At 44.1% G+C, this 10,405-nt stretch overlaps 1 protein-coding gene across 4 annotated transcripts in view; it reads left to right on the top strand.

Moving 5' to 3' along the window:
• KIAA1468 (KIAA1468 ortholog) overlaps window positions 1-10,405 on the top strand; it is a 168,138-nt gene that overhangs the window by 411 nt on the left and 157,322 nt on the right. For 2 of the 4 annotated variants that reach the window (XM_019521650.1, XM_019521665.1), the window contains exon 1: window positions 7-267. In XM_019521650.1, coding sequence (XP_019377195.1) covers window positions 42-267 — 226 coding nt within the window. In that variant the 5' untranslated portion in view covers window positions 7-41. Of the gene's footprint in view, window positions 268-5,742; window positions 5,774-10,405 lie in introns of those variants that run through there. The other 2 variants (XM_019521674.1, XM_019521656.1) reach the window with 2 other exon arrangements.

Raw genomic sequence — 10,405 nt, forward strand, 5'->3', positions numbered from 1 at the left:
CCGGGCCGGGGGCCGGGGTAGGGGAGCCCCCGCGGGTGCCGATGGACGCGCTGGCGGCGCAGCTGCTGCGCGACCAGTTCCTGCTGACAGCGCTGGAGCTGCACACGGAGCTGCTGGAGTGCGGCCGCGAGCTGCCCCGCCTGCGCGACTACTTCTCCAACCCGGGCAACTTCGAGCGGCAGAGCGGCACTCCGCCCGCCGCCCCCGGCCCGGCCTTCAGCACGGCGATGGGCGGCCCCTGCAAGGAACCCCTCCCCAGCCAGCTCAGTAAGTGCCAGGCAGGGCAGGATCTCTTCCTTCACCCCCCACCCCCTTTCATCTGTGTCCCTGGGCCTGCGGAGGCTGCCCCCACCCCACCCATGCCCTTGCTTGGCCAGGGGTGATACCTGGTTCCCATGGGCAATGCTTGAGGCACTTGGGGTGCCTGTACATGTGCAGCTAGACTGCTGCAACACGCTGCAGTTGCAGCACATCGGTGTAGACTTGATTAATCAAGTGTGGTAATTACGATTAATGGACTCTGCTGGAGCATGGCAATTGCTGTGCTCCAGCATCAGGTGGATTAGTGTCACTGTGCTAAAAAACAGTATCTCTGTGCTTCGATGAGCTTTAGTTAAAGCGCCCCTGCTGCTGTGTTTGATTGTGAGGACTCTGGTACATGTGACACTCCTGGCCCTTTATTAGCTGAGCTCTTGGTGCGGTGCTGATAAAAGCACCCTGCCTCCTGGGGCACATGTCACCAGGTCAGTTCACCAAGGGCATTTATACAAGTGCCTTTGCCTTGTCTCAGGGCTTCTTTGTTGCTCATGAGTCGGGTGATGGTGACACCCTGTGGGGGCCCCTAGGTGCTCCCTGCCAAGGGCTGCACCTGAGATGCTGTCCCCTCAGAGCCACCTGGTGAGCAGGCAGTGGGCTGTTTTGACCACCATGCTGACCTCCCCTGTGGGAATGGTACTGGTGTCAGTAGAGCACTGGGTCTTCCCTAATTAACATAGGCAGGTTTACAGAGCCACCTGGTGAGCAGGCAGTGGGCTGTTTTGACCACCATGCTGACCTCCCCTGTGGGAATGGTACTGGTGTCAGTAGAGCACTGGGTCTTCCCTAATTAACATAGGCAGGTTTACAGAGCCACCTGGTGCCTTTGGTGCCACTAGCCTGCGCTACAAGAGATGTGCGTCATTTATGCAGGGTGCTTTTTCTTTGAGTGAGGCAGGTCAAGTTGGAACCAAGCAAGCTGCCTTTAAGGGACTATTGGTTGACTGTTCTCATGGATGAGCAAGTGACCTATTTTATGAAAAGGAGCAAGTGTGGCTGTAGGGTTTTTTCACTAAACTGTCCATGTTCTGCCAGGGTTGGTCAAGTGATGATGAAAGGTCTAAAAAAAGATCATCATGGGCAATCCCTCAGTTGAGGATGATTGCCTTATCTGAGGGGCTGAAAATGTCTGGCGAGGCCAATCTGGGATTGACAGGTTCTGCTGCAACTTGGGCGCATGTTTCCATGCAGGTTGGCTGGCTCTGTATTCTTGGTTTGGTTCATGATGTGCTATTTCTGCCCTTTCTGTAAAAGAAGTCCTATAGCGAAGCTGGTTTGAGATATATTCTGCAGACAACGTTGCAAGGGTAGGAAGACACAAGTCTCCTTCACTGTAAGTAGTGAAATCTGGCCATTGAAAGGAAGAGAGGAAGGTGACTGGTTAAAATTTGGAGGGTGTGTGCAGACTTTCTTCAGAAAGAATGTCCCAATTCTTGTGGTAGTGCCAGTTGCTTTCTCTTACCCAAATAAGATCGTTTATGCAAGGGCATACAATAGGCTTTGGATATGGTTAAGAGGTTTCACTTGGTATCTCAGACTATCCAGAAATGCTTATGTGCTTATTGCTGCTTGATAGAAGACTAATGCATTTAAACTTAGACCATTATGTACCATTTATTTTGAGCTGTATTAAATATTTCATACCCTGCTCTCAAACACTGAGAGTTTCCATGCTGGATTCCTCTTGACAAGATAAGTTGAAGTTGCAGAGTTCTGTGCTTGAGGACCTAGTACCAACATAGTGGCCATATAAACTTCCCTGTGATTAAAAATGAAATACCCTGTGGTTATCTGATCGGTCATATTACTTAACATTTCCAAGTTAACAGAGCAAAGAATGTTGTCTTGGGTAGTTCTACTGGCAATGTATTTAATTTAGTTTAGAAACAACCCTCCCTCCCCCCTCGAAGGTTCTTTGGGATTTTGGAATATATCAGTCTATAATTGGTTAAAAACGTTGGAAATTATTAGTGTTATCACACTAAGAAATTCTTTAGTGCACTGAATTAAACTAAAGTTAGAATTTATTTGTAAATTACTTTGGGTTAGTAAGGATAGCAAACGTTGCTTGTAAGCGCTTTTCATTTAGATCTCGGCTATAAATATAAAATACTTCTGAAAATGTCTCGAGATGGAAAACAAAAATATTTCAGACTGAGGGAGAAAAAACCCAAAATTTGATTCTGAAATTCTCCTCTGACTTCTATATGGCTGTCTGATTTGTGGCTTTCCTTTTATTTTAATTTCATTCAATACCACAGGAGAGAACTTGTATTTTAAAAACTTGTAATAGTACAAAAATGAATATAGGAAGTGAGCTGGGTATAGTATTTAATTATTCTTGGTTCACTGTCATGGGTAGATTGACGTGTTTCAAAAGGTTCTGTTGTGCACCTAATACCTTTTTAATACCCATTTAATTTTTAGTTTTTTACATTTTGGTGAAAGATTTATTTTTTAGGGTCAGAAAAGAGTTATATTTACCTCCTGTTGTAACAGGGACCAGAGGACTTTGCCCAGTGACCTCTGTATTGCACCAGATAAACTTTAGTATAAGTTACTTGCAGCATAGAAAACTTTTGTTTGAAGACGTATTGAAAATATTGTATTGTGTACTTTAAGAGCCAGCCATGGTACGTATGCAGAATAACTGATTTTGAGATAAGGGATCGCAGTTCTTCTTGTGTCCTAACAGAAAACCAAAATGGCATTTAAGAAATAAACACTTATATAATCTGTTAATTAAATTATGGAAGTCAAGAATTCCTCGTGATTCTGAGACAGGAGACACTGACATCTGCAATATCCTGAGTTAATGTATTTCATACTTCCCCAAAATGAGTAAGAGATGTATAGTTTCTTGTATCAGTTTGTAAGCCCATCTCTGAGTGTAGACAGCAAGGTCTTTAAAGTCGTACAGATGTCACAGCTGCTTGTTGCAGCATTTCCTTCCCCTTTCCCTAAAACAGTGGTTTTATGGTGGGCATATAGCACTTTGCCTGGGGTATGTACCTAAATTTTGGTACTGGTGGTGGATTGGTCAAGGCATGGTGAGTAATGGTGTTGGTGTGCATTGACATCAATGTCAAAGCTCTTCCTAAGGAATGAGCATGCAGAGATACTTTGCCAAAGCAATATCTTGCAGGTAAAGGGATGTAGGACCAAAGCATCTTGTGTTGGCTGCTGGACACGATGGAGAGCAGGTGAGTTCCAGTAAGATACGAGTAAGACATGGATCAGCAACTTACCTCCCATAGACTAGTTCTAGCCTGCCAAGCAATTTCATCTAGTCCATGAAGCCTGGATATCGGGGAAAGGGGCGTTCTGCAGTGCTGGCCTACCTTGGACAGAGTTGCACTGTTTTCCCCTCACTACTGAATGGTTGCCACTTCCTACTATAAACACCTTCTTTTAGTGAGGTGCAGGGATAATGCTAGTGAGGATCCCATACTTGGAGGTATAGATTTTTCTACCAAATTGTGGAGGGGGATTTTACCTTGATTTTTCTCATGGACTTGCAGAAGCTCTAAGTAAGAGCAGAGCCAGGTGAGAGTAACAACATTGTATGACCTCTATTGTTTTCCACTTCCTTGACTATAATCCCCCTAGAAACTCCTTCCCCCCCGCCCTTTTTTAAAGGATTATAAAATAAAGGAAGTGTCATTTTTTTCAGTAGCTTCTCAAATTCTTATTGATGTGAAAGTTTGTGATTTGAGCAGTGTTTCCAAGTTACTTGATCCAGTGAAAAATCTATTTAATTTTTGTTAAGTCAACCAAAGTAAAGGGTTAAAATTTTGAATTTTGTGCATGCATGGATTTATTTTTTTAATGTGAACGTTAAGAGTTGCACATGGATACAACTTCTGATATTTAAGTTACAGACATAGATGAATCTAGGATTGTGGTGTGGCGATTGTGACCACATCTCCTTTGACCATGTGGCATGTGCACAGTGAAGAAAATGTGCTGTAGCTACACCTGCTTCGCTACAATCCTAGATGCAGGAGACCTCTTGGAGCTCACTGGTATGTCAGCACCAGAACTGTGTAGGTGCCTTGAGTGCTGAACTCACCAGCTGGTTGGCCAGGGTCTGGTCAGGCCCCCTGCTTTCATGTGACTCCAGAGCCCAGGGGGTGAGTAAGCATCACTGCTCTTTGTTCTTCCCTTCCTCCTCCTGCCTCTTAATTTGGCAGTAGGGGCTTAGTCCCTGGTTTCACATAGCTCCAGGGTTCTTCAACTGAGCACTGCCACTGCTTGTCCCCACTTCCTCTGCCACTGAAATTAGGGGTGTGGGGAGGGAGAACGGAGGCGGAGATGGACAAACAGCAGTAATATTCATCCTCTAGGCTCAGAAGCTGCAGGGAGGCCCTGTGCTGACCAGCTGGTGAAGTCAGAGAGCTTACAGTCTTTGTAGTGCACAAAGGGGGTTGTAACCATGCTGTGGCCCTCTCCTAGATCTGTCCCAGTCATGTAATATCATATGAATGCAAGTTAAGTGAATTTCTTTGTGTTATTGATAGTGTAAATGGAAGCACAAGGAAGATGAGTGGAATTTCTCATTCAATGTGCAGTACGTCTGTGATGCTAGTTTGGGAATTTCTGGGGAATGAGACAAAACTTCATAATATATGCACTTGTGTATAGCAAAGGAGAGAATTTCAGCATGAGTAATTGAGCATTCTCTCAAGGTTTTGTTTGCCTGAAAAGGCTTTCAGTTTATGAGCCAAGGAATAAATATGCAATGGAATTTTCTTGGTTTTTTCATTTATCTATTTAAGAATATGAACTTTTCCAGCTCAGAAAAGCACAAACAGCTTTCTTCTAAGAAAGTCTTTGCATTTTCCTTGCAAGCCTATCAGCTTTTAATGGAATATAATGGCTAGATTATATTACTATATATAGTAATATCTATACCAGAACCAGCCACAATCCAAAACACTGCTATTGGTTTTCTTAATTGTAGCCATGCAAAATAGGCAACATTTTACAATTTTCATTAGCACTATTCTAAATTTTAACAAATGAGCTTTTATAAAAAAAGAAGAAAGATTAAAGGGTAAGAGACTTTAGCAAACTTAACCAAGTTCTTTTCACTCCCCTAAAGTTGAGCTGCACATGTTCCAGAAGTCTTTTTTTCAGACTGGAATAATATTATCTTGTTTAACCTATTACCAAATACAGACTGTGAATCCAGTTTCTATTTAGTATATTATTAACGAGCTCTTCAACTATTGTGAAATTCTCTCAGAAAGGAAGGAGTGTTCTGGCTTGGATTTTACTGCTAACAGCTCTGAAATCTGAATCATAGGCAAAGTGAACACTTGTTGCCCATGAGATTCATCAGTGCTCCAGTGGGCCCCTGCATTTTTTTATATAGCTAAGATTAGTTTATGCTCCAAACAGCTTAAAACTAAATCAAAGTATGACAGTGAAGATAAGCTTATGAGTCAAGTGGAAAGTAAGTGATGTGGACTTCTCACACCAGTCCTGTGCAGTTTCCAGTAGTTGAGTCAAGGTTTTTCTAGCTGCTTAGTAGAATAAACAAAGATGTCTGCTTGCCTAGCTATTATCAGCAGTTTTCACTGTACATTGTGCTAGAAGCCCAATTTAAGGATGAAACAACAGCTTTATGGACTAGTTTAGGTAGTATGGGCAGAAGTGGACAAAAGCATAATTGAAACAATGTAATAAAATTGAAGGGTCAGCCAGGTGCGGGGAGTGCTTGCTAGCTGTCTCCTGGTAGATTCTCAGGACGAGGAAGTAGATGTGCTCATGGACGCTTCCAAACCTAATGCCTTGATCAGCTCAATTCATAAAAAGACTTCTGGCATCACGGAAGAGGTGCATCCAGAGAAAACACTGGAAGACAAAAGATGATGCAGGCTCTCTGGAAGGTAGATGCTGACATCTCGTCACCACCGGCAACATACAGCACTCCTCCAGCTGGACAGCTACAGGTCCAGTCCAGAGGTATGAAGCTGTCTAATTGAATGAGGAGTCTAGTCCAGTGGCAAGGGAGGCCAAGCCACACACCCCTAGAGGCGAAAAGATGGAGACCACTGATACCAAGAGAAAGCAGTGGGTGGTGATGGTGGTTGGCAATTCCTTCCTGCAAGATGCAGAAACATTTGTGTAGGCCTGACCTGTTGGCTTGGGAGGATTGCTGCATGCCAGGGACCTGTATCTAAGATGGTGTGGAATAGTTACCCAGACTTATCTGGCCCTCTGACTAGTATCCCATGCTGCTCATCTGTGTGGGAACTAATGATACAGCTTGGGAGTTACCTTCAGCAGATCGAAAGTGACTATATGGCTCTGGGCACAAATGTGAAGGGGATGGGGGCCCAGGTGGTGTTCGTGTCCATCCTTCTAGTCAAGGGTAAACCCTCACTAGAACCAGATGCCTTCTGGAGTTCAACATATGGCTGTGCTGATAGTGTTGTCAACAGGGCTTTGGCTTCTTCAGCCATGGGGCGTTGTTCCAAGAAAATGGACTGCTAGGAAGAGATGAGGTCCACCTGTCAAAGAGGAAAGAGTGTCTTCTTGTACAGGCTTAATAACCTAATGAAGAGTGCTTTACACTGGGCTCACTGGATAGTGACAAAAACCCAGAGGTAAATAAAGAGTCAGTGGACTTGGATAAAATCCTATCAAGGGGAAGCAATAATAGAAGCTTTAGCAATGCTCTTAGGGAGCAGCTAGGACGATCATACCTGAAATATTAATGTGGTAAGGTAAGAAGTATGGGGAACAAATGGGAAGACTAGGAGATCCTAGTACAGGCAGAGAATTTGGATGTAACTGGGATTAAGGAGATGTTATGGAATAGTTCACACCACTAGAGTACTGCCATGGATGTGTATAGCTTGTTCAGGAAGGATGGGCAGGGAGAAAAAAAGACAAGGTGTTAATGCACATAGGGTGGTCAAGTATTGGAACAGGCTACCTAGAAAAATTGTGGAATCTCCATCCTTGGAAGTTTTCAAGAGCAGGTTTCACAGTAACTTGCCTGGGATCATTTCAAGAGAGGTAGTTTGCTGTGTTAGTCTGAAGTCCATAAGAAGACAGGATAGAAATGCACTTTTATAAACTAATAAAGTAAGATATATAGATAAAACTTGTGGTGTTTCATGGGCTGAAGCTAATTTAATCAGATGCTGTGACATCTGGGTTGGTTTAGTCAGGAATGATCCTGCCTTGTTCAGGAGGCTAGACTAGAAGACCTTGTGAGGTCCCTTCCAGCCTTACTTTTCTGTAATCCTATGATATACTATATGTGTTGTATATGTATATAAGGGGTGCACCGATAAAGATTTTCTTGGCTAATACCGATAACTGATGATTTACCAGACATATTGGCCAATGCCAGTCTGATAACCCATATTTAGTAATAGTGCAAGACATTTTAAACTACTGACTAAATAAACTAACTAAAATAAATCTTTTTTTGTTTGTTTGTATTTATAACACATGCATCCTGCCTACTCTGGCCCTCAATGAAGAAGGTGGCAATTGCGTTATTCCCACATGTTCCCCCTACCCAAGCCTCACTCCCTGCACAGCCCACGCTGCCACCCTGGGTGGGCGGGGTGGGCCCTCATGTGGATAGCAGTGCTGGGCGTGCTTGGAGCCCCAAAGTATGCCACTGCCTCTGCCAGCGGGTCCTGCACAGCCAAGCTTCCACAGCCACTAGGGAGAAGCCAATTTTCAGAGGCCCCCAGCAGAGCAGAGTATACCTTGCATGGCACCTTATCCCACCTCTACCCAGCTCAGCATCTCTATGGCAGCCCTGGTGCTCAGGTTTCTTATGCTACATCCATGGTATTGCCATGGCAGCAGCAACAGAAGCCAGTAACAGTCCCTGTATTGCTGAGTTCCCCAGCAACCTTCTACTTCCCACTGCTGTCTGGGACCTGTAATCTGCCATGGTCTTAGGCCAACAGTGGGGCACAAGAACCAGACTGCACTCACCAACGTACTCCAGGCATGTGGCCATAATTATAGACTACAATGACCAAAATAAGCTGGTAGCCGATAACATAATTTCTCATTTTATTGATGCTGATCTGCTAGTCACCCAGTTTATTGGTGCACCCCTAGAGTGTGTGTGTGTGTATGCATATAAATAAATAAAAGGAATCAGAACTTGTGGTAAAGGTGATATCTTTTATTATACCAACTAGACTTTAACAAAAAAAAAAGATTTATTGGATGGTCTCTATGTATTTCATAGCATGATGCAGGAAGTGAGTCAGTTCTTGTTGCACAAGCCTAAATGTTTCAAGAAGCTGTATGTCTCTATACTGCTGCTGCCTTTCATGTGCAGAGTTATTCCACATTCTTAATTTTGTATGCCTTTTTAGTATTAGACTTTTGCATCCAAGTTCTTTCTATAAGTACAAATAGGTTAGTTTCCCACAAACTGCTTTCTTTGAAAAAGCCCTTTCTTTGTCACTGATGCTTCATAATGGAAATGTTTAGACAACTGTACGAGTCAGAGAGCCATGTTAGATTGAAGTCAGGGAGAGAGAAGATAGGGTAGAGTTGCACCTTAGACTGAATTAAAGATGCGTAAACTTGCATGAGCAAGAGCTCACTTTAATCAGTAAGCTTATGTGTCTGTGATTCAATTAAAAGGTTAAAAGCATGTTGTGACTTCTAAGATTCAGTAACATAAATATTGTGATTCATACAGGCCTAGGAGCAAACTGTCCCTGTCTTGAACAGCCTTCACCTTAAAAACTAAACCTGGTATGGTTTTTAGAATCATAACTGCTTACTGTAAGGACATTAATATTAATGTACTTATGTACTGCACAGCTTAAAAAAAAATAAAAGTTTGGGAGATTTGAGTTGGCTTTTATGTGAACACAAATTGGTTAACTACATTCCAGTTAAGAGCCCAACTTTAAGCAACCCCAATTTACTTTTTTCCCATGGCTGCTTTACAATTCTTGATAATGTATGTGTTTACTTAGCTTGACAAAGAATGCATGTTGAGTTTGCTGGCAGATAGGAAGCAGATCCATTTTGTAGTCTGGCTTGTTTTTAAGAAGAGTTGAAGGAGGAGTGGTATAGGTGTGAGGTTACAGAAAATAAGGGACAAACAAGGGTTATTTGGTGATACCATTTATTAAACCAACTGTATTGCTGGGAGAGATGTTAGACAAGCTTTGGGGAACTGCCTGTCCTTCCTGAGGTCTGAGAGAGAAACAGGAACATCCTAAGCTAAATATCAGATAAAACAGTGACTTGTATTTAGCCATGCATGTAAATAAAAACAGTGGGAGGCTGTAAAGATAGGAACAATGTAATTAGCACAAGTAGTTTCAAAACAAGGCTATTCTAAAGGGGGTTTTTTCCTGCACTTCTGTTGTTTTTGAGGTTACTTTATTTACATGTGGAGATAAACACAAGCCATTGTTTTATCTGCTATATAGCTAGACTGTTTCCCAGAGCTGAAGAAGGGCACTGTGCCTGAAAGCTTGTCTAACATCTCTCTCCCAATTACAGTGATGTGGGCAGGAGGCGCACAGCACAGCCAGTGTGGAGCTCCTGGGCAAAGGCAGCAGGGTGCAGAGCCCCAGCCTGCAGCAGGCAGCCTGCTTCTACCCCACGCACAAATCTCAGGGGCACGTGCTCCCTGTGCCCCAGAGACGGGGCTGCCTGCTGTGGGCTGGGGCTCTGCACCCTGCTGCCTTTGCCCCAGGAGCCATGTGCTAGCTGTGTCACATGTCCCCTGCCCACCTGGCAGTGGGAGGCACAACATGGGGTCACAGGCTCCCAGGGCAAAAGCAGCAGGACACAAAGGCTCAGCCTGCAGTGGGCAACCCACCACTACCTTGCGTACAGATCTCCACGCATCTTAAATCAGCCACATGGAGCCACACCCCCCACCCCACCCTCCATGCCTCTAGCTGAGCCACCAGGAGCTCTGTTGCATGACCTGCCCTGTCGCACTTCCTCCCTCACCATGGAGGCCTTGATCTACCTCCCACACCTTCCCTCCACAGACTTACCTTCTCGATGCTGTCTGTGTATCTGTCTGCCCCTTACTCCCAAGCCACAGTATGCAACATCGTGCCAGGGT

The sequence above is a fragment of the Gavialis gangeticus genome, unplaced genomic scaffold (genome assembly GCF_001723915.1).
Source record: "Gavialis gangeticus isolate Ggan-Ray unplaced genomic scaffold, GavGan_comp1, whole genome shotgun sequence".
NCBI classification, from domain to species: Eukaryota; Metazoa; Chordata; order Crocodylia; family Gavialidae; genus Gavialis; species Gavialis gangeticus.